This window comes from Oryx dammah, unplaced genomic scaffold, assembly GCF_014754425.2.
Source record: "Oryx dammah isolate SB20612 unplaced genomic scaffold, SCBI_Odam_1.1 HiC_scaffold_15, whole genome shotgun sequence".
NCBI lineage: Eukaryota > Metazoa > Chordata > Mammalia > Artiodactyla > Bovidae > Oryx > Oryx dammah.
Genome location: NW_024070199.1, coordinates 953,667 through 979,919, shown reverse-complemented (window position 1 = coordinate 979,919; position 26,253 = coordinate 953,667). Strand labels below are relative to the sequence as shown.

Below are 26,253 nucleotides of genomic sequence, written 5' to 3'. Positions count from 1 at the left end.
TCTGCTTTATTGTCTATGCCAAAGCCTTTGACTGTGTGGATCACAATAAACTGTGGAAAATTCTGAGAGATGGGCATATCAGACCACCTGATCTGCCTCTTGAGAAAACTGTATGCAGGTCAGGAAGCAACAGTTAGAACTGGACATGGAACCACAGACTGGTTCCAAATTGGGAAAGGAGTACGTCAAGACTATATTGTCAGCCTGCTTATTTAACTTATGTGCAGAATACATCATGAGAAATGCTGGGCTGGATGAAGTACAAGCTGTAATTAAGGCTGCCGGGAGAAATATCAATAACCTCAGAAATGCAGATGAAACCACCCTTATGGCAGAAAGTGAAGAAGAGTCTCTTGATGGAAGTGAAAGAGGAGAAAGTAAAAAAGTTGTCTTAAAACTCAACATTCAGAAAACTAAGATCATGGCATCCAGTCCCATCACTTCGTGACAAATAGATGTGGAAACTTGGAAACAGTGACAGACTTTATTTTGAGGGGTTCCAAAATCTCTGCAGATGGTGACTGCAGCCATGAAATTAAAAGACGCTTGCTCCTTGGAAGAAAAGATATGACCAACCTAGACAGCATATTAAAAAGCAGAGACATTACTTTGCCAACAAAGGTCCATCTAGTCAAAGCTATAGTTTTTCCAGTAGTCATGTATGGATATGAGAGTTGGACTATAAAGAAGGCTGAGTACTAAAGAATTGATGCTTTTGAACTGTGGTTTTGGAGAAGACTCTTGAGAGTCCCTTGGACAGGAAGGAGACCCAGCCAGTCCATCCTAAAGGAAATCAGACCTGAATATTCACTGGAAGGACTGATGATGAAGCTGAAACTCCAATTCTTTGGCCACCTGATGGGAAGAACTGTCTCATTAGAAAAGCCCCTCATGCTGGGAAAGATTGAAGGCAGGAGGAGAAGGGGATGACAGAGGATGAGATGGTTGGATGGCATCACTGAGTCTATGGGCATGAGTTTGAGCAAGCTCCAGCAGTTGGTGATGGACAGGGAGGCCTGGCCTGCTGCAGTCCATGGGATTGCAAAGAGTCAGACACGACTGAGTGAACTGAACTGAACTGTGTACGTGTGTGTAGCTGAAGTTTCAGTTGGGCAGATCTCAGTTACCTTTCCCTTCTCTTCTACGGTACTTGGTATATTCAGATTTCACTTGTTCTTAGGCTGTTTTGGTGATTCTTATTTTGCTTGGGAAAAAACTTTACCCATTCCAAATGTTTCCTTGTTACCAAAGTTAGTAATATCCTAGAGTTCTTTGCGTCTTTCCAGATTCTGTATTTATGTTTTCTTTCTTATTTCTAAGCATGTATAGTTTAGCTCTCTCTCTTTTTTAAAGTCTGGCACACAAAGACATTGCTTATTAGTATTTAAAAGTATTGACTTTATTATTTCCTCTTTCCTAATTTCATTATTGCTATCTTTTATTAATTTCCTCTTCCTGGTTTGTTTTATTTTGTTGCACTTTGTCTGATACCTTTTTAAAAAATTGTATATATGTTTATCTGTTTCTTGGCTGCTGTGGGTCTCTGTTGCGGTCTGTGGGCTTTCTCTAGTTGTGGCAAGTGGGGGCTATTCTCTAGTTGTAGTGCGTGGCTGTGGTGGCTTTCTTCATCTTATAAATGAAAGTTGGCATTTTTTTATTCAACATCTGCTCATTCCACTCCCCAACCCCCCACCCAGACTGCCCCTGACAACCACCATTCTACCTTCTGCTTCTGTCGGTTTGACTTTTTTTAAAATTCCACATACAAGTGCAAACATACAGTATTTGCTTTTCTCTGTCTGGATTATGTCACTTAACCTAATGTCCTCTGGGTTCATCCACGTTGTCTTAAGTGGCAGGATGTCCTTCTTTTATGGCTGAGTAGTATTATGTGGACTTTTCTCTACCTGCTCATCCACTGATGGACACTTTCCAAGTCTTGGCTATTGTGAACAGTACTGCAGTGAGCACACTGGAGTGCAGACATGTCTTGAAACACTGGTTCCGTCTCCTTTCGATACATGACCAGATGTGGGACTGCTGGCTCAGCGTGGTGGCTCTGTGTTTAATTTCTTCAGCAGCCCGCATGCTGTTTCCCGCAGTGGCTTCTCTAACTTCATTCCCATCAGTGGTGTGTGAGAGCTCGCTTTTCTCCAGATTCTCACCAACGCTTGTTATCTTTTGCCATTTGGATTCAGACCATCCCGGCAGGTCTGAGGTGGTGCCTCCCTGTGGTTTCAGTCTGCATTTCCTTGGTGATTAGTGACGCTGGTAGCTTTCTCCTGTGTCTGTGGCCATCTGTATGTCTTCTTTAGAAAAACATCTGTTTAGGCTCTTTGCCCAATTTGTAATTGTGTTGTGTGTATTTTTGCTGTTAAGTTATATGGGTTTGTTATATAATGTGGAAATTAACCCCTTATTAGATATATAGTTGACAAATATTTTCTCTCATTCCCTAGATTGCCTCTTCACTCTGTTAATTGGTTTCCTTTGCTGTGAAAGAACTTTTTAGTTTGATGTCATCCCACTTGTCTGTTTTTGCTTTTGTTGCCTGTGCTTTGGTGTTATATCCAAAAGATCATTGCGAGGGGCAATGCTAAGTAGCTATTTCCCCATGTTTTCTTCTAGGAGTATGACAGTTTCCGATCTTCCATTTAAGCCTTTAATCTATTTTGAGTTAGATTTTGAGTAGTCTAGGATAGAGGTGTAGTTTTACTTGTTTTCTTGTGAATATCTAGTTCTCCAACAACAATTATTAAAGACACCACCCATTCCCCATTGTTTTTGGCGCCCTTTTTAAAGATTAGTTGACCTACACGTGGTGGGTTTATTTCTAGATTCTCTTTTCTGTGTTTATCACATGCCACAGTCAGCACAAAATGTTTTCATTCACTCTATAATTATTTATTGAATGTCTGATATGTGTCTAGCAGAATGCTAGGATTATGAGTCAGACTAGATCCTTGAACTCATGGAGATTAACGTTAGTGTCTATAAACATACATTAGTGGATATAAACAATTAACTGGATGGTTATGCTAGAGTGATAGGAGATTGTGGAGTGCAGGGGCTGTGTGGGGGTTACCTGATGCTGTATTGGGATCAGAAAAGGCTTCTGAGGAACAGTTAGCCAGACAGACAGTGGTGGGAAGGAGCCATGATAAGGTGATACAGTGCAGGTGCTGCAGTGGTAAAGACTCCACCTGCCAGTTCAGTAGACCCAAGAGATGTGGGTTCAGTTCCTGGGTTAGGAAGATCCCCTGGGGAAGGAAATGGCAACCCACTCCAGTATTCTTGCATGGAAAATTGCATGGACAGAGGAGCCTGGCAGATTACAGTTCATTGGTTCCAAAGAGTCAGACATGACTGAGTGGCTGAGGAGACAAGGTACTATAATGTGTAGAGACAAGAGACAGAAAGTCAAGGAGACTGGTAGAATTTTGTAACAACAGAGCTGCTGGTCATTGCGTGTTTACTATATGCCTTGCTGTCTGCCAAATACTTTTCGTACATTAATGTCTACGTCCTTATACTGTGTTGGGGGGGTGGGCTGGGGATAAGGGACTATTATCCCCACAGAAAAAGAAATGACGTCTTTCCGTTTTAGAGTAACTTGCCCAAGATCAGACAGCTTGTGACTGGCTTGGATAGCTCCCGATGCATAGTGTTGACTGGCAGACCCCATGGTCCTGCCCCTTCCATTCCCGTCACTGATCCCTGCCCTTCCATCGCGGCCCCTGCTCCGCCCCCGCATTTCGTCCTCTGTTCTCTACTCTGGCTGTGTGCTTCCCCTTGAAGGGTAGAGGCACCGTCAGCTTCTCTCTTCTGCGTCATAGAATGGCTTCCGGTTCTCTCTTCGGAATAGCTTCCACATTGTCCGTTTTCCACGCCAGGTATGCTTTCCTAATGTCACCTGTCCTGGTGGAACATGTGCTCAGTTTCCCACAGGAAATCAGAACTCTTCACATCCCAGGCTTCCTTAATCTGGGTCACCTGCTCTGCTTTCCTGTGGAGACCTACACAAAGCCTCCACTACAGCTGGACCAGCTTATTCTCAGTCTGTGTATGTGATTCTCATTTCTCATGCTCTTTTTTACTTCCTGACCTTGGCACATGCTTTTCCTTCTACCAACAAATTCCCTTTCTCTCCTTCACATGGCGTGTCCTATTAATGTTTCGAGTTTATCTGCATAAATTTTATGCTATACCAAAAGCCGCTCTGATTTTCCTCTGTTAAGTGTCTCTCCTCGAAGCCATCGTAGCATCCTTTCCTCAGCATCTGTCATACCACAGTATTACAATTGCCTGTTTTTTGTAAGCCACCCATCCCCTTACCGGTAGGCTCACTGGTTATGGTCCCAGTTTGCCACTATGCCTCAACACTTAATATAGTGCCTGAGTATGGAAGGCACTGAAAAATATTTTGTTTGATGAGTAAATGAACAAATAAATGAGTGAATGCATCAGTCCATTTGTTTTCCACCTCAGTGCTTTTTCTTTACCAAAGTAAAGAAATACCTTTTTCTTTACTAAATCCTACCAGTCCCTTAAGGGACTAGATTAGATTTTATCTCCTCCTTGAATTCATCTACCATTATTCTAGGGCCCAGTTAGTTTTCCTTTCTTTGACTTTCTTTAGCAGTGTTCGTTATAACAATTCAGCACTCAGTTTTGAATTGTCTTCTTTTATTTTTTATTATGGGTATGTTTTGTCTCAGTCGTATTTCTTGTGGGAGAAAGGGGTTATATTTCATGTTTTTTCTTCATATAAGATTTGGTATATGACTCAATGAGGGCTTCCCTGCTGGCTCAGACCGTAAAGAATCTGCCTGCAATGCAGGAGACCTGGGTCCCATCTCTGGGTCTGGAATATACCCTAAAGTAGGAAATGGTAATCCATTCCAGTGTTTTTGCCTGGAAAATTCCATGCACAGAGCAGCCTAGTGGGCTACAGTCCATGGGGTCCCAAAGAGTCAGACATGACTGGGCAGCTGAGCACTCACACACATACACAAGGCTCAGTGAATACCTATGGATTTGTGGGACTTAACCTGTTGTCTAAGAGACATGAATACGTTATCAAGGAAACCACTGCTAATTAAGAAGTTAACCAAAGCTTTGTCTTATCTCACTTCCTACATGATCTCAGTCCCAGTAGTTGTTGACATTGATTGATTCAAAAACATTTGGGTTCCTACTTGGTGCAGTATAATTTAACACATAAATTATATCATATCTATATTATTTACTATCTTTCATGCATGTCACTTTAGTCTACTCAGTTTTATTGTATTTTCAACAAAGGCAGAGTCACTTTTTGATATTTGATTATCTCTGTAGAACTTTTACATTAGCACACACGTATACACACGTAATATATATGTCTAAAGGTTGCTTAATGGGCTGTCATAAAATGGAATGCCATTTGTTATAGCCTTCAACGTGATGCTTATTAAAATAGCACTTACTCATTTATATTTTATGAGGATTATCCTTCATATAGGAAGGTTTTTTAAAAACATTTTACTGTGGTTTTACTTGTTTACTTTGGCAGTGCTGGGTCTTCGTCGCTGTGCAGGCTCTTTCTCTAGTTGTGGTAAGCAGACGTCTCACTGCAGTGTCCTCTGCTGCAGGGCTCAGGGCACGCGGGCTCGGTAGCTGTGGCTCCCGGGCTCTGGGGCACAGCCTCGGTAGCTGTGGCGCACAGGTTTAGCTGCCCTGTGGCACGTCGGGTCTCCCAGATCAGGGACCAAACCCATGTCACCTGCATTGGCACGTAGACTCTTTGCCACTGATCCACCAGAGAAGCCTAGGAAGGTGTTTTTAATTGAAATTTACTTGTCATAAAATATTATGTTGGTTTCAGGTGTACCTCATAGTGATTTAACATTTATGTGTATTATGAAATGATCACCACATTAGTTTAGTAACCATCTGTCCCATATAAAGTTATTTCAGTTTTATTGACCATATTCCATATGCTGTATAGTGCATATGAGTGCTTATTTATTTTATACCTGGAGGTTTGTACTTCTAAATCCCCTTCACTTGTTTTACCTATCCCCAACACCCTCTGGCAACTATCAGTTTGTCCTCTCTATCCTTGAGTCTGTTTAGTTTTTTTTTGATTCCACATATAAGTGAGATTATATGATATTTGTCCTTCTCAGTCTGACTAATTTCACATAGCATAATAGCCTCTAGATTCATCCATGTTGCCCCAAATAGCAAGATTTCATTTTTTTATTGTGGCTGAGTAATATTCCTTTGTATATATACACCATATCATTTTTTTATTCATTTGTCTTTTGTTGGACACTTAGGTTGCTTCCATATCTCGGCTGTTGAAAATAATGCTTTGGTGAACATTGGGATATATGCATCTTTTCAAGTTAGTCTTTTTGTTTCCTTTAGATAAATACACAGATGTGAAATTGCTAAATCATATGACAGTTCTCTTTTTAATTTTTTGAGGAAACTGCATGGTTTTTCCCATAGAAACTGTACCACTTATATTCCCACCAATAGGCACAAGCACTGCTTTTCTCCACCTCTTCACCAACGCTGGTAATTACTGTCTTTTCTATGATAGCCTTTCTAACAAGTATAAAACGGTCGCATTGCGGTTTTGACCTACTTTTCTCTGATTAGTACTGGGCATCTTCTCATGCCTTTTGGTCATCTGTATGTCTTCACTGGAAAAATGTCTGTTCATACCTTCTACTCATTTTTAGTGAGGTTTTTTTTTTATGTTGAGTTGTATCAGTTCTTTATATATTTTGGATATTAAGCCCTCATCAGAGGTATCATTTGCAAATATCTTCTCCCATTCATTAAGCTGCCTTTTTCTTTTGTTTATAGTTTCCTTCTCTGTGCAACCACTTTTTAGTTTGATGCAAGGACATTTGTTTATTTTTGCTTTTTTATTCTTACCTGAGGAGACAGATCCAAAAAACTATTACTAAGACCAGTGTTGATAAGTATGTTTTTTTCTAGGAGTTCTTTGGTTTCCAGTCTTCCATTTAAGTCCTTTTTAAGGTTTATTTACTTATTTTTGGCTGTGCTGGGTCTTCATTGCTGCACATGGGTTTTCTCTAGTTGTGGCAGGCGGGGGCTACTCTTTAGTAGTGGCGTGTAGGCTTCTTCTGTTGCAGAGCATGGACTCTAGGAGTACAGGCTCAGTCATTGTGGCCCACGGGCTTTGTTGTCCCAAGATATGTGGAATCTTGTCCCAAGATACGTGTGTCGTCTGGGAATCTTCCCAGACCAGGGACCGAACACGTGTCCCCTGCATTGGCAGATGGGCCTGCCATTTTTAACCACTGGACCACCAGGGAAGCCCTTACATATAAGTCTTTAATCCATCCTATGTTTATTTTGTGCATGGTGTGAGAGTAGTCAGTTTGATTCTTCTGCATGTAGCTGTCCATTTTCCTGAAGAGGTTACTGAAGAGGTTTACTGAAGAGGCTGTCTTTTTCCAATTGTATATTCTTGGCTCCTTTGTCATAAATTAATTGACCATGTAAGTGTGGATTTATTTCTGGATGCTCTAGTCTGTCCCATTGGTCAATGTACTGTTTTTGCCCCAGTTTCATACTGTTTCAGTTACAGTAGCTTTGTTCTTGTTGTCATGTCCGACTCTTTGCAACCTCAGGGACTGTAGCAAGCCAGGGTCCTCTGTCCTCCATTGTCTCCTGGAGTTTGCTCAAATTCATGTCCACTGGGTTGATGGTACTATCTAACCATCTCATCCTCTGCTGCCCACTCTTCCTTTTGCTTTGTAGAACAGTCTAAACTCAGAGAGGCATGAAACATCCGGCTTTGTTATCCTTTCTCAATATTTTTTGGTTATTCAAGGTCTTTTGTGTTTTTGAACAAATTTTAGAATTATTTCTGCTAGTTCTGTGAAAAATACAATTGATATTTTGATAAGGATTGCATTGAGTGTGCAGATTGCCTTGGGGAGTATGGTCAGTTTTAAGATATTAATTCTCCTAATTTATAAGTACAGCATATCTTTCCATTTGTTTGTGATATCTTCAATTTCTTTCATCAGTGTCTTATAATTTTCCAAGTATATGTCTTTTACCTCCTTATGTAGATTTATTCCTAGGCATTTTATTATTTTAATGTGATTGTAAATAGGGTTGTTTTCCTAATTTCTCTTTCTAGTTCATTGTTAGTATATAGGAATGTAAAAGATTTCTGTATATTAATTTTGTATCCCACAACTTTACTGAATTAATTTATTATGTCTAATAGTTTTTTGGTGTCATCTTGAGGATTTTCTATATAGTTTCATGTCGTCTACCAACATTGATTGTTTTACTTCTTCCTTTCCAGTTTGAAATCTCTTTATTTCTTTTTCTTGTCTCATTACTGTGGCTAGGACTTCTAGTACCATTAAGTAAGTGGAAAGAGTGAGTATCCTTGTCTTGATCCTAATCTTAGAAACCCTGTTTTCAGCTTTTCACTGTTGAATATGATGTTGGCTATGTGTTTGCCATATAGGGTCTCTATTATGTTGAGACATGTTCCCTCTATGCCCACTTTCTGGAGAACTTTTATCATAAATGGATGTTAAATTTTGTCAAAACCTTTATCTATATCTATTGTGATGATCATATAGCTTTTATTCTTTAATTTTTTAATGTGGTATATCACATTGATTTATTTGTGGATGTTGAACCATCCATATATCCCTGGGATAAATCCCACATAATCACAGTGTATATAGTCTTTTCAATGTATTGTTAAACTTGATTTGCTGACAGTTTGTTGAGAACTCCTGCATCTGTGTTCAGCAGTGATATTGACCCGTTACTATTTTTTGTGGTGTCTTTGTCTGGTTTTCACATCATGTTGATACTGGTCTCCTAGAGTGAGTTCAGAAACATTCCATCCTCTTCAGTATTTTGGAATGGTTTGAAAAGGGTCAGCATGAACTCTTCTTGGGTAATTTCCAGTACTCCATCTTCTGGTTCACTGGTCTGTTCTTTTCTATCATATAATCTACTGTTTATTCATCGTAATGTACTTTCTTTGTCTCAGTTGTTGTATTCTTAAGCTCTTTTCTGGTTCTTCTTTGTGTTTTCTTTTTGTTAACCTTACTGTTGTGTTCATCCATTTTTCTCCTGAGCCCACTGAACATCTTTGACATCGTTACCTCTAACTCTTTACTGGGCAGATTGCTCATCCTACATCTTCTTCATGTGGATTTATACCTCTCTCACCTCATTTTGCCCAGTTTTCTTTTTTATTTCTTCATACTAAGTAGGCTGGTTATGATTTCTGATTTTGGAGAAGTGGCCTTGTGTTGGAGATGTCCTGTGAGGCTCAGCAGAGCACTCCCTGTGTTCACTGGAGTTGAACTGCTCTTGGGTGGCCTCATGTGTGGGCTATGTGAACCCTTCTCTTGTGGCATGGCCAGCTACTGTGGGCATGCTGGTTGGTAGGGCTGACCCCTTGCAAAGGTGGCTGCCAGCCACTGCCTCATGTATTGGCTGCTTTCCCACTGGTGGGTGGGGCTGGATCCCAGCATAGCTGATCATGAGGCCTCTGAAGCCCAAGCCTGGTGCCAACCCTCTAGTGGGTGGGGCTGGATCCTGGCACAGCTGAGTGTGCAGTCTATGAAGTCCTGGGACTGGTGCCAACCAGCTGGTGGGCTGGTAGCCTCTGGCACAAAGAGGTTAAAGGGAGGTCTCCAAAATGGTGCTTGTCAGTGCTGGTGTCCATATGGTAGAATAAGCTCCCGAGAATGGTTGCCACCAGTACCTCCATCCCCAGGGGAGTCCTAGTTGCCCCTCCCCTCTCCAGGAGGCTCCAAGATGAGCAAGTAGGCTCCTTTCAAAACTGCTGCCTCTGTGCTGAGACTCAGAGCATGAGAAATTTTGTGTGTGTTCTTTAAGAGCGGAATCTCTGTTCCCTGTAGCCCTTTGGCTTTCTCAAAGGTAAGGCCTGCTAGTTTTCAAAGCCAGACATCTTAGAGGCTCATCTTCCCAGTACAACACACCCAAACTAGGGAGCCTGATGTGGGGTTCAGGTCCCTTGCTGCTTGGGGAGGACCTCTGCAATTGTGATATTCTTTCAGTTTGAAAGTTGCTGATCCAGGGATGTGATTCTGACTACACCCTTCTTAGTCCCCCTTCTACTCATCTCATTATGGTCCCTTCTTTATATCTTTAGACATATAAAATCTTCCCTGCTAGTCTTCAGGTTGTTCCTGTAGGTAGCTGCTGTGTAAGGAGTTAGGGTTTGCCCCTGGAACAGGTGAGTTCAGGGTCTTCCTACTGTGCTATGCTATGCCATCTTGAATACACTCCCCCCTTTTAGGAAGTTGATTTTATAACTGCTCTCCATTTTTTATATGTGAAGATTTGGAATTAACTTTGCTAACTGACATAGTCAAGCCATTGCCCAAAGAGAAAAATCTCAAGTGTCTACTGAATAATAAAAAAGAGTTCCATATGACTTTTGTCTCTTTTAAGCTTTCATAATCTGTTATGTCATTTATTTACCACTTATTAGTTTAAAGATTTCATAAAGAAAATTCATATCTGTTATGTGTTAAAATCCCATAATTAGATAGTTAATTCTCTCTAAAATAATTGGAATGAATAAGTAAACATATAATTAAATAATTTGTGCTGAAATTTTACCTCCAGCAATAAAAACCATATTTACATCATTATTTTTAAGTCTTCTAAAATATGTAGTATTTCTATAGTATTAAAATAACAATTATTTTTTCCTTCCTAGACAAGTGGAATTACTGATATAAAGGTAGGTCATTTCTGAATTACTAGAGCTTTGATAACTTTTCTGCTTAAATGTGAAGCTCCCTGATTATTTATACTTAGGGAAAAAAGGTTGAAAGTTCATACCCACCCAATAGTAGAAACAGCAGTCTTGCACTCAGTCCTTTACCTATTGCATACCTGGGCCTGTAACAAAACCCCCATTTTCCTTTGGAGAATTTACTAATGGGACTAACCACCTGGCATGTAAGTTTTACTCTGGTCTTAGTGACATACTTAAGACCAGAATTAGCAAGAGGTTTTTGGTTTATTTGGATATTTTTTGGTGTGTGTTTGTTGCTTTGAAAGAGATGCTTTCCATGGATTTGTGCAAAAGCTTGACTATATAGAGAAAAGTGAGGGGTTTATCTTTATTCTCCTCCTGGGTAGTTAACAAAGAATCAAGTTTATCATCATAGGCTTTTTTGTGATTCCATATTTACTTAGACTTATATTTGTATTTGTTAAATTTTCTTTCACTTAGGGAAGGTGTTATAAAATTAGATTTAGTCAGAACTCAGAACTTACAGTAATTTTAAAGACTAATTGGCCTTTCACTATCCATACAGTTTACTAAAATAAAATAACAGCATAAAAAATTAGTATCCTCATAGGCATCTAAAGGGCTTCCCTAGTGACTCAGTTGGTAAAGAATCTGCCTGCAATGCAGGAGACCCAGGTTTGATCCCTGGGTCAGGAAGATCCCCTGGAGAAGGGAATGGCAACCCCCTCCAGTATTCTTGCCTGGAAAATCCCATGGACAGAGGAGCCTGGCAGGCTGCACTCCTTGGGATCACAAAGAGTTGGACTCAACTATGTGACTAACTTTAAGCATCTAAAACATTCATTTACATGCTATAAATTAATATACTAACCTTAAAACATGATTAAAGTCAGCCCTTCTGTAGAAATACTTTGTTAGTCTAACTATTATTTAAGAGAAAAAGTACTCTTATAAAATACTATCATTCAGACAGTTCAGTAACCCAGCTGTGTGTTCAGGTAAACAGGCACCATGAAGTTTCGCCATTTCAAGAAGAAAAGCCAGTTAAAACTATGAAACCTTAAAATTTGCGGGGGTAGGAAATAAGAAATTGACTGGGCCTGTAAAAAGAACCCATCAACAATACATAGGTAAAGTTTAATCAGTGCCTGTTTTCACATGATAACCATCTACTGGAGAATATATTTTTGAAATCATTGGAAAGTATTTAGGAAAAAATGAAATGAGAGAGCACCAAAATGCTATCCAGGAAAATGGAAAATGTTTTTAAATACAAATTGTATAAATCCATTACCTATGTGATTCTTTCAGGTCATACTTACAATACTTATTTAATTATGGTACATTCGAAAATTGTGGGTTTTTAAAAAATCATTACTATCATTCTTAAATACTTTAAACCAACACTGGGTGAAAAAGTCACAAGTGAAATCTAATTTTATAGAAAATTTCTGAATGAAATTGTAGCAGAGCAGCAGACTATCAAGAGTTATATATTTTGACTAGGTGATGTCTTTTTAGGAGAAAATTTTGAATCTTTTCCAAGATTGTTTTTCAAGCAGATCTGCCCATGAGTGTTCTCCTTTGGAGAGGAAAATCGTATTAGGTCTACCTTCTTTATACCTATCACAAATGGGCTCAAATTTTAGAATAAGCAATCCTGTCTCCTTTAAAGCAGATTATAGATTACTTTTTTATCTGTACTAGTATGTCTCAAATGAACGAAGTTAACATATACTAAAGGCAAGGGCCTAACAAGCAGAGAAATACCTTGAATGACCCTTCTTTCCCAAAGGTCACATTGGCCAATATTGTTTTGAGAACGTTTGACCTCCTGGAGCATTTTTTTCCATTCAAAAGTAGACCTTTCTAAAGATTTATAAACTTCTATAAAAGGATAGTATAGGTGGTGCAGTCGGTAAAGAATCTGCCCACAATGTGGGAGACCTAGTTTCGATCCCTGGGTTGGGAAGATCCCCTGGAGAAAGGAATGGCAACCCACTCCAGTATTCTTGCCTGGAGAATTCCACAGACAGTGGAGCCTGGTGGGCTACAATCCATGGGATCTCAAAGAGTCGGACACTACCTAACACACATACATAGTAATTAGGCAGTAAACAGAAGTTTTAATGAACAGATTTGGCCTTTGAAGCAAAACATAAAACAGGTAAGCACTTTTAATGCTTTAATATATACATTTCCATTCTAATTTATCAATATTGATATTAATACAGAATATGAATAATTTTAAATGTGCAATTTAGTCAGAAATTTTTGAGTGACTTTATCACATGCCAGCCCATATGCAATGGCACTCAAAGCCTAAAATTTAGAAACTTAAAAAATGTCAATTCTAAGCCATAATCATCTATAGTCTTATGAGCTTTTAAACATAGAAAATTGGAGCTTCAAAAAGATATTTTACTCATGTTATGCTTTTTGTACTAAAATATTACTCTTCTGAAAGCAGAGAACTGTTGTTTAATCAGCATAATTCATGGGTATTCAAATCATAGTTCTATTATAAAGGACTTCATGGGTTATTTAAAGCATTTTCATGAGTTTTCATGTCAGAATATATCCTGTTTTTTAAAATTTTGTGAGAAAAAAATTTTAGACTCTCCCTAAGAAATGTCTTACAGCATTTAATTAAGATAGCATCAGAAATCTTTAATGTTGCTCTAAATTTTTCATGTGGTGATTTACATATGTTTCTTATTCTTTTATGACATTAACCATTGGGTTGCCCATACCAGACAATAAAACTTTTTCATGATGCTGCATTGCTCAAGACTGTGTTATTGGCACAGTCTCATCCAGGATCTAGTGATCTTGGTATAGAATGGCCCAGAATCAGACTGCCATCATATTGATTTAATATATAATTTTTCATATCACCCAACAGTGAGGGGTTGATATGTGATTTTCTATAATGACATATATTATTTTAATGTGGGAAAAAATCTTTTAAAATTATAAGATATGTTAATTCTGGTTCCATTACTAATCAGCACTAGAAGGCATACGCTATTAACACAGAAAGTCTTAAAACTAGCAATTTGTTCTAGCTACGGAGAACAGTAACGCATGCAGTGAGCCTTTTCTGTACTGGAGCATGGGCATCCCCTTCCTTGTGAGGTGTTCAGTGGCAGCTGTCACTGAGGACCTGTGTTGTGAGAAGGTGGGGCGGGTGAAGAGAGACATTTAGGAGGTACACAGGAATAAAGTCACATGACTCGACTTACATGAAAGGGTCTTTCCAACATGTGTCCAAATGCACAGAAAATATGCATCTCTTGTAAGTAACAATTTTTTCAATGATAGTTTATTTTATTCCCTAGAGTGTAGACTTCACTAACAGGGAACATTCAAGGCATACATCTATTAACAAACTGGAATACGAGAATGAAAGGCTCCGAAATGATCTTGCAAAACTTCATGCCAGTGGAAAATCAACATGGGCTAATCAAAATACCTATGAAGAAGCAGGAAGGTATGCCTATCAAAGCCAAATAAAAATGGGGTAAAAATGAAGATGGGTATGCCAGCTCTACTTATATAAGGATATAAATGTACAAGCATTCAAGTGAAATTTGTTTTTATATAATCAAATTATAATTTTATACACTTTCCCTTCAGCTGCTTAAAATTTGTTTATGGGGACAAGTCAATAGTCTAGATACACTGATACATGAAATTCTATGCTCTCAGTAGCTTTCAATGGATAACAGTGAAATGAGTAGACTGTTAAAATGAATTTTTGTCAGTTCAGAACTTTCTTAGAACCTGATGTGGCATACAGAGTATACAAAAGTAATCTTCGTTTTCTATGTCAGAGTACAGGCAGATAGCTGTCTGGCGTAACTTCAGATATCTGTACACTTTATACTGACGCTGCAGCAGTGGTGACAGACTGTGGTCTTTTCACAGGAGAGAACCTGTGGGTGTGAGAGAGGGGTCTTCTCTGAGTGGAGAGGAGCACGTGGAAAACCAATACCTGCTGCCCACATTATCCCCAGGCTCTTTAAAATGTCTTACTTCCAAATTTAAGTAAACATATCAGCCTTAACATTTGACTAATTTCTTCAACTTTAATAAAATATGTTGGAGTCAGAACTGTCTCTGGAGTTCTTTCACCATTTTCCAGTACTGGGAAAATGCTCAGCAAAACAAACAAGTTTCTTTTCTACAGGATTTTGCAAAGCTATTAACGTGCTAGTTACTTTGTGAATTTCCAGGAACAGGTATGGTGTGCAATATTCCCCAAACTTATTTGATATCAGGTTTATTAACATTCTATGGTGCTGAGAAATGGTGAATCAATAGGTCCAGACCTAACATCAATACAACTTTTGTTTAAAAGCCCATAATACTTAGCATGAAAATTTCACATACAGATAATTAATATTTGCAGCTTTGGGAAATTCAAATATTTAACCTTTATTTTCCCATCTGACAAGTAGGGATAATAATTATAAGGGTTTTCTGAGGATTATAGGAGAAAACCTATTTCTTTGTAAAATGTATAATTCCCTAAATGTTAGACATTATCATTGATATTATTCTTCTAACAAAATTGTTAATATTTATAATAATATTGATACTTCTCCAACTCCCAGTACCTAAAAAGTATATTTTGGAGGATAAACAAATGGCTGAATCTGACATTTCCTCTAAAGATAGTGCTGTTGGGGAAGGGTGATGTCCGGCTCCCTAAGTAGCCCAGTGCTACAGGTAGACAGTCTGTAAGTCCAGGGGCCGTACTCGATACGTCTGCTTAGCATCCTCGTGCACGTAGTACATCCTTTCCCACTCTCACCACCCTAGCCCTGTGTGTGCCGGAAAGCTATGTTCTAACCCAGTGTTAGAAACAGCAAGGACTCAGGAGTGCTGAACTAATAGCTCTTCAGGTGGTCAGGGGAGGGAAGGAGAGAAGCCTGCTGCTGCTCCACGGGGGCGCTTCTTCGGTCGGTAGGGTGGTATGTTCGGGGAGGTACAGCAAGAGTCCAAAAGGGATATGGAGAGGATGCGGGGCGTGCGCCCCAGCCAGAGGGCAGCTCCCTGCTGAGTGTCCTCATGTTGACTGGCCAGAGTAACTGAAAATCTGTCTAGAAAATCTAACCTTGATTTGGCGGTAAGAATATAATTTCTAATATAGAATAAACCCTTTACAATGCCCTTCTCTCCCCATGGATTCATTTCTCCATGGGTCACATCCCCACCCCCTGTATGTGGTTTTCTCTCTGTAAGAGAAAAACAGCACCGCAGTGACGTTGTGAAGGGTCTTCGCCGTGTCTTCTCCAGCCGCTGGTCTGTGTTGCGCCCCTGTTAATGCAGAACATTGTTTCCTATTCTTGCTTGTTGGGAATAACTTGGAAAGCCTTAGGTGAAGGTACTAGATGTTCTTGTTTAAACAGAAAGACAGTTTCTCTGCCTTTTACTGTCTTTAACCAGTGTTTTTATTGTTTGGATTGCTTGGGCAGTACGGAATGTGTTAAGAGTGCCTAACACCAGGCAGCAGGGGACACGGAGCAGTGGAAGAGGTGGGGTGCTCAGCAGGAGGCTGTCTTAATAAGCAGCTTGGGCGACTGTCCCTACTGCAGAGCCCTGTGTCCTGCCAGTCTCATTTGCTGAAAGTTTCATTAAATTTGTTTTAATGGCTTGTCTGATTTCAGTGTTCTCCAGTGACCTGATTTTTAAAAGAAACAGCATTTCAAATGTTCTGAATAAATTAGTACCATGTAAAACCCACTATGGGGAAAGAATTGTTGAGAGGCAAGGACACTGTGAACTCACTGGTGGAGAACTGTAAAGCTCATGTCTATTAATTTTAGCAAGTGAAAAAGGCAATGTCCTTTCCTTCCCTCACAGCACAGCTCAGTGAACTCAAATACTAAAATCTGTCTGTATTTATTAGGAAGAAAATAATCAAAAAAACACACAGTCATATTTACATATCAATGGTTTATACAATAAGGTCTTATTAAAGTATTTTAGAAAGGAAAAAGCTTTTAGATAAAGGTATAGGAACATAGTGTTCCACAACATTTTAAAGTCTGTAGACTAATTTTTAACCTCTTCTTGCTTGTGACTGAGGAAGATTTGTATCTTATTAAAATAATCTTTTGTCTACTTGGAAGTTAACTCGGTTTTTGTTGCTTTTCACTCATGTTAGAAGTGATAAGATTTTTGTGCTCATCCACTTAAAATGTGAAGCATTTTAGGATATTTCAAAGGATTTCTTTTCCAATAAAAAGTTATTCAGCACTTTAAAAGACTTAATGGAGTTCCTTGGTGGCCTAATGGTCAGGATTCCAGGCTTTCACTGCTGTGGCCCAGGTTCAGTCCCGGGTCAGGGGGCTGAGATCCTGCAAGTGGTGTGATGGGACCAGAAACGCACAAACAATGCTAATGAATGAGATGAGACTGAATCTGGCAATGAGGTAGTCAATGTTTTCAGTGTTTTTAGAATTAAGTTAGAGTTTTGAACTTTAAGGATCATTTGCAAGCTAACTTAGAATAGTGGTATCCAGAACTATTAAATATAACTAATTTTAATGGCAAATCAGTTTTGTAGTGTATGATGGAGTTTTATCTCTATATACAGTTCATACTTAAAACTGAATATATGGCTTTAAGAATTATATCATGTACTGGAAAGATATTGGTAATCACAAGCTAATCAATAAAATTGCTTCAGGTCTAGTCAGCAAATTAAAGTTTCTAATACTAAAACACCATGAAGTCAGGTTTTTCATAATCACTCTACAGGATCCCTTGCCAAGGAATGAATAGTTATTTATCTAGAAGCAAAAAAGTAAGCTGAGTCCATTTTGCACGAGGGTCTTGCTCAGGAGAGAAAAACACAGTACCCTGAAGAGTTCCAGGCTAGGAATAAGGTGTGTTAATAAGGTGCATGGAATAAGGTGTGTTATGTGGAGTGTTAGAAGGGTAGGCCAGAAGTGCTAAATCAGCTTAGTTTGTGAAGGTATCCCCTTTCATGCTGAAGACGGTACGCTGTATGTCTGTATGTAGCCCAGAGAGGCTTGTAAACTCAATGGAGGGCCAGGAATGGCTGTGTAGACGGACGGCTCTGTAAATTGTGCTGTTGGCTCAGCCTTCAAGCCAGCTCGAGTTGGGTAGAGCTCTCTCCAGCAAAGACGCCGGCTTCTGCCCTCCTGGCAAAGCAAGGAGAGGCCTTGCAATAGGGTCTATGGAAAAGCTAACTGAACAGACCAGCTTGTGAGATGGTAATAAAAGCTTTCTGAAATAATTTTTAAGATAGGTTTTCAATTGATATACTTAGCATTTTTTTTGCAAGGTGGTTTTATGAAGTATTTGAATAGCTGTATTCTAGAAGAACTTTTCTGTCATATAAAGATGATTTAAAGCAAAAGTGCTTTGCTTTGTAATGTAGTCTTTCCTTTCATTCTCTGCACACTTTATTGATCTTACAATAAAGAAAATGTTCATATATAAATTTTAGTAATTAGCACCATAAAGTTGTATCTATACATCCAAAGCAAAATGGATAATTGAGATAATTATTTAGATAATTTAGGGCAAATAATACTTTCCCTGAAATCTCTGTATAATTGAGATTACAGAGGGATGTATATTTCTTGAACCATTTCTATAATTATCTTATTTTTTTCTACTGTGCTTTGAAGTATAGATGGACTCATTCAGATTAAAAGGTTCAACTGAATATTCTATGCAGATGTACAAGGCAATTGTTATAATTCTATTTGAATTGTGGGATGTTTCATTTTATTTTGCACATCATAAACCATGTTATTTCAGTTTAATTTGCTGTTCTGTTTCCATGGTAATTATGGTTTGGAAGAATGGATTAAAAAAAAAGATCTATTTCAAGATAAGTAAAAATGGAAAGCATGTTTTGTTTGTTTTTATGTACTAGTTTACAGATGCCTCACTTAACTTTTATTGCTATTTGTATGCATAGCTTTGAAAATGTTTGCATAATAAAAGAAGTCTATATAGGTAGATAGTCTTTAGATAAGAACAGAGAAAAATAATGTAAATTTTTTAAACTGTGTAAAGTTAAAATATGAAGACTTTGAAAATGGTTGATCAATACCTGTAGAGAATTTGAATTGTTAGTAAAAATAAGTAACTTTAAATTGAAAGGATTTTTATACTTCCATGGTCTTTGATGATTTTGATTAAACCCCATTTTCATGAATTAATGTTCAGAGAAGATACTTATTTAGTTCCAAACAGCCCATTCTGGTAGGACCTTTTTGTGTAAAATTTTAGGGTAAGTTGGTTTGTTTATTTTATTATTCATTTGTTTAGTCAGCACACCAAAGTTTAAAATCCCACTGGTATTTTATTCAGTCTAATCTTCTACCCTATATTTTGGCACAAACAACAAATTCTATATTGTGCTTTTCATCAAACTGTGGAGTTCAATTCTTATAACAACCCTTTTTTATAAATGAAAAAATTAAAGTTACAGGTAAATATAGTTACCTGTTGCTCAAGGTCATACAACTAAGTGTGGAAGAGTGTAGGAGATAATGTAAATTGTAAATATACTATGAATTATTAAACTCTACATAAATTAGAATTATTATTATTGTACAGAGACTTATTCTAGTGTGAAAAAAAGAGAAGAACGATTATGTTAAGAAAGCCAGTGAGGTTAAGTAAAATGAGAATAGAAAAAGAGTATCTATTTAGAATTGTCAAGGGCAGCTATGTTAGCTGTTTAAAAAATTTTTTCAAACAGGCTTAATGCTATTTAATTAAATAGCAAAGAGACAAAACAGTAAAACATAGAAAGAGAAACAATATAGGCAATAAGAATGGCAGAATATTTTTAACAATTATGAAAGTTTCCTGCTTCATTATTAATTATTCTAAGTCTTTTAAGTGGAATAGAAATTGTCAGCAAAATTATTTTCAAAGAAATACCCAGATAACAAGCCCAAATATTTTGTTGTGCTTTCCTCACAGTTAGAAATTGGAGAAATTTAAATTCTTAGCTCCATAAATAAACAGGTGTCCTTGGTAGCAATAATGACAACTAGTCCTTCTCTTTTAGATTTAACCACGATCGTGAGCCAGACAGAAGTGCAACACCTCCATTGCCATCTTTGCCATTTCAAACCAAAGAAATAACCAGTCCTTTGGTTAGTGATGATGAGGTATTCCCCATGGTGAGTTGCTGATTATTGGTTACTATTTTTTTCCTTTATGGAATGAATACTCCTACACTGATACTGATGTTACTGATGTGTACACAGTAGTTAAAAAAATATATATTGCTCTTTGAATAAGACTCCACGATGGGTCTGCAAGTAATTCAGCTGTGACTGTCTATAGAAGGAAAAGCATCCATAATGTTTTGTGAAGTATTTCACCTCAAGTACAGGCTGAAATTACTGGTGACGTTTAAATATGCAAGTCACTTCTGGACATTCCATGAGCCTCAAAGATCTGTATATTTTAAAGAGCTGCAAGTGATCTTTTGTGACTGTTTAAAAAAAATCTCTTTTACTGACTCTGACATACATACAGAAAGATGCACAAATCAGAATTGGACAGCTTGATGAATTATTGAAAAGGCAACAGAGCAGTGCAACTGCCACCTAGGCAATGAACAGAGCATTAGTAGTGTTCCAGAGGCCCCCTTCCCACGCCCTTCCAGTCACTCCAGCCTGCTCCCAAGATAACCACTGTCCTAGCCTTTAAGGTCAAAGCTTGGTTGTAGCCATTTGTAAATTTTAGATAAATGGTATCACGCTGCATGTGTTCTCTTGTATGGATTCTTTCTCCCACCATTGTTTCAACATTGTTTGATGAGAGTCATTATCCACATTGTTGGCTGTAGTTTATCCATTTTTGTTTCTCTATTAGTATTACATTATATATAAAGACCATATATAATGATACCATTATCCATAATGATACGATTTATCCATTCCACTATTGACGTACATTTGAATTATTTCCTGCTCAGAGGTGATTACAAATACTTTTCCTAAAAACATTCTTGTCAGTGTCCTTTGGTGCACATGTGTACACGTTTCCATTGGATCTATACCTAAGAATGGAATTGCTAGGTCATTGTTGTTGTTTAGTTGCTAAGTTGTGTCTTTGCAAGTCCGTGGACTATAGCCTGGCAGGCTCTTCTGTGCATGGGATTTCCCAGGCTAGAATACTGGAGTGGGTTGCCATTTCCCTCTCCCGAGGATCTTCCTGACCCAGGGATCAAACCAATGTCTCCTACATTGGCAGGTGGATTCTTTACCACTGAGCCACCTCACCCAGAGTTGCTAGGACATGGAATATGCACAAGGTCAGCTTTAGCAGGTACTGTCAGGCTCTCTTCCTGTTTGAGTCAGTTCACAGCCCTACAAGCAGTGTATGAGTATTATCCTCTTCTGTATTCTTTCCAACAGTTTTTAACTGTTATTGGCCTTAATTTTAACTTTTATGGTCAGTGGGTGCATGCATGCATGCTAAGTCGCTTCAGTCGTGTCTGACTCTTTGTGACCCCATGGACTGTAACCCATCAGGCTCCTGTGTCCATGGGATTCTCCAGGCAAGAATACTGGAGTGGGTTGCCATGCCCTCCTCCGGGGGATCTTCCTGACCCAGGGATTGAACCGGGGTCTCTATCTCCTGCGTTAGACAGGCAGGTTCTTTACCACTAGCGCCACCTGCGAAGCCCCTGGTCAGTGGATCCTAACATCTTATTGTGACTTTAATTCTTATTTCCTGGAGACTAATGAGGTGAGTGCCTTTTCATAAATTTATTGACTATTTTGATATTTGATATCTATTTGATATGCTTGTCTAATTTTCTATTGAATTGTCTTATTGATTTATAGGAGTTCTTTGTATATTCTAGATTTAAACCCTTTGATGTTTATAGGTTATAGGGATTGCAAATATCTTCTCCCATTCATACTTGCCTTCTCATTTAATAGAATGTTTTGATAACCAGAAGTTCCTAATTTTAATGTGTTCATACTTATAAATATTTTTCCTTATGCTTGATATTTTTGGTGTCTTATTTACAACTTTTGCCTGTCCCAAAGTTATAAAAATAGTATCTATGTTATCTTTTAGAAGCTTTGGCTCTCTCTCTCTCTTTTTTTTTTTTTTAACTTAAGTATAGACCTGGAATCAATTTTTGCATATGGTGCAAGGAACAACCTCAGTCCCGTTTCCCATGGAAATTTTCAATTTGATTTATATATGCTTTCCAATTCTATAGATTCTTTTGGATTTTCTCTGCTTAGAATCAAAATTCCCTGGTGGCTTGGACGGTAAAGAATCCACCTGCAATGCGGGAGACCTGGGTTCGATCCCTGGGTGAGGAAGATCCCCTGGAGGAGGGCATGGCAACCCACTCCAGTATTCCTGTCTAGAGAATCCCCATGGACAAAGGAGCCTGGCAGGCTACAGTCCGTAGGAATGCAAAGAGTCAGCCACAACTGAGTAACTAAGCACACAGTGTTTCCCAGTTCTATAGATTCTTTTGGATTTTCTATGCTCAGAATCAAAATAATGATAGCTAGACTTCCTACTTTCGGAGAAGGCAATTGCACCCCAAACCAGTACTCTTGCCTGGAAAATCCCATGGATGGAGGAGCCTGGTAGGCTGCAGTCCATGGGGTCGCTAAAAGTCGGACATGACTGAACGACTTCACTTTCACTTTTCACTTTCATGCATTGGAGAAGGAAATGGCAACTCACTCCAGTGTTCTTGCCTGGAGCATCCCAGGGATGGAGGAGCCTGGTGGGCTGCCGTCTATGGGGTTGCACAGAGTCAGACACGACTGAAGTGACTTAGCAGCAGCAGACTTCTTACTTTCAAATATTTATACCTGTTTTTTCTTTTTCTTGCCTTACTGTACACAAGGACCTCTAGTAAATGTAAAGCAGTAGAAGTGATATTGCCAGCATCTTTCTCTCATTTTCAGTTGCAAAGGGAAAACATTCAATATGTCACCATTGTGCATAATATTTGCTGTAAATATTTTGCAGGTTTCTTATTAAAAGATTAAGAAGTTCCTTTTATTCCTAGATTGCTAAATTTGTTTTCACAAGTTGGTATTGAATTTATCAATTGCTTTTTCCCCTGCTGTTGAAATGACCATATAATTTCTCCTTTGATCTGTTAATGTGGCGTTTTTTTTCTTCATGTTAGATTGTTAACCCAACCTTGGAATTCTTAGAATAAACCACACTCGATCACTGGATTTGATCTGTTCATATTGGTTTAGAGTTTTGCTTTATGTTCATGAGAGAAATTAGCCTGTAATGTTTCACTGTTATCCTTGTCAAGCTTTGGTACCCAATTATGCTGTCCTGGTAAAACAGGTGGGAAAGGTTTTAAATTCTGCATTCCCTGTTTTCTTTCCTGTGTTGTTTTCTGTGTATAAAGAGCCTTGAGGAAATGGCCTCATACTGTAGGTTAATTTTTCTTTTTCTGTTCTTGAATTTTCATTTGGATTTTTTTTTTTTAGTTTCCAGTTCTTTGCTGAAATATTCTACCTTGTGATTTGATTTATTGAACATAATCACATTTTTTAAAGATATGTAGGTTTTTTATCTCAGAAATTAGTAATGTTCTTACAGTTACCTTCACTTGTATTCAAAGTGTATTATGTAATTTTTCACTGCCTGTCCATGATATACCAATATTGGGTACAAGTAATAAAAATAAACAACAATAACAACAACAACAAAAAAAAAACAGAAAATGTTTGAGCTGGGTGAGGCATGCCATGAACACTTCTCTGCCTTTCTGAAATCTGTCAGCTGCTTTGGGAGAGGCTGGTAGTAAAATTTAAGCTGTTGTGGAAGAGGAAGACTTAAAACCATCAACTCTGGAAGTTTTCGAGATCTCAACCAGTCCATCCTAAAGGAGATCAGTCCTGAGTGTTCATTGGAAGGACTGATGTTGAAGCTGAAACTCCAATACTTTGGCCACCTGATGTGAAAAGCTGACTCATCTGAGAAGACTCTGATGCTAGGAAAGATTGAAGGCATGAGGAGAAGGGGACGACAGAGGATGAGATGGTTGGATGGCATCACCAACTCAATGGACATGGGTTTGGGTGGACTCCGGGAGTTGGTGATGGACAGGGAAGCCTGGGGTGCTGCGGTTCATGGGGTCACAAAGAGTCGGACATGACTGAGCCACTGAACTGAACTGAACTGAAAGCCCAGCAATGCTCTTTTGTTTCATCTCAACATAAAATGTCAAAATTATCTGAACAGAATAAAATTCCATAACAATAAAGTAAATAAACTTCCTCATTTAAGCTAAGGGAACCTCCAAGAGGACTTAGCAAGTTCTGTATCAACAAAACTTCTCTCTTTAAGGACTCCAAAGTAAACACATACTCCAACCCAGCAAGAGGGGGAAAAAAAGTGATAAATTGCTAAAGCCTTCATTGCAACTTACTTCAGTATTCTTGCCTGAAAAAACTCCCCGGACAGAAGAGCCTGGTGGGCTACAGACCATGGGGTCGCGAAGAGTCGGATATGACCGAGCATGCACGTGATGTGACTTCACTGTTCTAATATCAGGTGACTTTAGGGTGATTAGTTTCTGCTTCAGTATCACCTCATCAGAAACACCCGAGGAACAGTAGCACCTCCCTCATCATATTCTATTTTTTTGTTTTATCCATAGCACTTAATTATAACATTTTGTTTGCCTCCTTCCTCTAGAATTTAAGCTCCATTAAAGTAGGATTTTTTCTATTTTTGTTTGCTATTTTAACCCTAGCACCTAAAATAATGTGTGGCGCTAGTAGGCACAAAAGAGACATGCAAGAGTATCTATTGTATAACTTAATGAACGCTGGATTTCTTTCCACCTCTAAAATTCTGTATTGTTACTTGAGGAGCTCATGACTACAGAGTCATCCAGCAAAGAAAATTCTCTACTGTTGTAGGTCTGGGCACAGGGAACTTTGGCTGTGATGGCAGCTCTGGAGGCTCCTGAAAGACACGGCCCAGACTGCCATTCTGAGTTCAGTGACTTCCATCCACTGTTGCATTCTTTATTCCGCATCAGTGCTGTTCCTGCTTGGACCACCGATGACATCCTCGTTGTTAATTAAATAGACAATTTAAAGAACTCATCTTCCTTAATCTTTTTCTCTTGATATCACATTCTCTGACTTCTAAGACACTATTGTCCACTGATTGTCCCATTGCCTTTCTGATCACTCTTTCCCAGTCTGCTTCCAAGGTTCTCCCTCGGTATACCTGTCCCTTAACTACTAGTGTTTATCATTCACTCAGTCACTGATGGAGTGAACATGTATTGAGCACTCACTACATGGCAGGTTCTGTTCTAAACACTCATTGATGAGACAGACAAGTCTACAGTCTGGTGAAAAAAGAGGGGAACTCCATCAGTGGGTGAATGGATAAACAAAGAGTGGTATGTATACACAGTGGAATACTATTCAGTCATGAAAAGGAGAGAAGTGCTGATACATGCTGTAACGTGGATGAACCTGGATAATATCATGCTACCTGAAGGAAACCAGACACAAAAGGTTATATGTTGCATAAAAATGCCCATAATAGGTAAATCCGATTAAAACAGATTGCAGGTTGGTGGTTGCCAGGAGTATAACAGGATGGGAAAGCCAAGGAGCAAGGCTTGATGGGTACAGCTTCCTTTGGGGATGATGAAAATGCTTTGAAACTAGATAGAGTTGTGGTTTTAATATGCTGTGACTATCCTAAATCCACACCAAATTGTTCATTTTGAGATGGTTAGTCTTACTTTATATAAATTTTATCTCAAAAAAGAGGGAACAGTTAATGACTAGAAACAAAAAATCAAAAAGTTATAAATACTATAAAAATTGATGAAAAGATAGCAAATGATGTGATAGGAAGTGATGACAGTGTGGGGGATGACTTTAGGTCAAGTGGCTAGGAAAATGATTACTGTGAAGGGAACATTTTGGTTGAAACTTAAATAACAAAAAAGGATCCAGCCTTACAAAAATCTGGAAGTAGAGAGTTTTGGGCAGATGGAATGACCGGGTCAAATCTGTTTGGCAAAACAAAGTTTGTTAAGTTTGAGAACCAGAAAAGGGGAAGTGTGTGGTCTGGAGTTAAGAAGTGTGTAATGAAATAGGGACAGAGAGACAGGCAGGAGAACTGCAGGTCTGTAGAGACAGTGGCCATAGGAAGCAATTGGGAGTTTATTTTAAAGCAGTGGGAAACCATGAGCAAGTTGCAAATGGTAGAGAATATAATCTGTTTTTAAATTTTTGTGAAGATCCATTTGATTGCCAAATAAATTATAGATGGGCAGAGGTAGCAGTGGAGAGAACAACTGTCAGACTATTTCAATAGTCAAAGCAAGAGATGGTACTGCTGGCTTGCTAACAGTGGAGGCAGAGCCAGGAGGTGTTGGATCCAGGAAATATTTTGGA

At 38.6% G+C, this 26,253-nt stretch overlaps 1 protein-coding gene across 5 annotated transcripts in view; it reads left to right on the top strand.

Annotated features, from left to right (window-relative positions):
* The window catches only part of DEUP1 (deuterosome assembly protein 1), a 139,978-nt gene that overhangs the window by 97,610 nt on the left and 16,115 nt on the right, over positions 1-26,253 (top strand). For 3 of the 5 annotated variants that reach the window (XM_040256501.1, XM_040256503.1, XM_040256500.1), the window contains 3 exons: positions 10,760-10,783; positions 14,143-14,294; positions 19,872-19,986. The exons of 1 other annotated variant lie outside the window; for it this stretch is intronic. In XM_040256501.1, coding sequence (XP_040112435.1) covers positions 10,760-10,783; positions 14,143-14,294; positions 19,872-19,986 — 291 coding nt within the window. Of the gene's footprint in view, positions 1-10,759; positions 10,784-14,142; positions 14,295-14,731; positions 14,915-19,871; positions 19,987-26,253 lie in introns of those variants that run through there. One more of the 5 variants, XM_040256502.1, reaches the window with a different exon arrangement.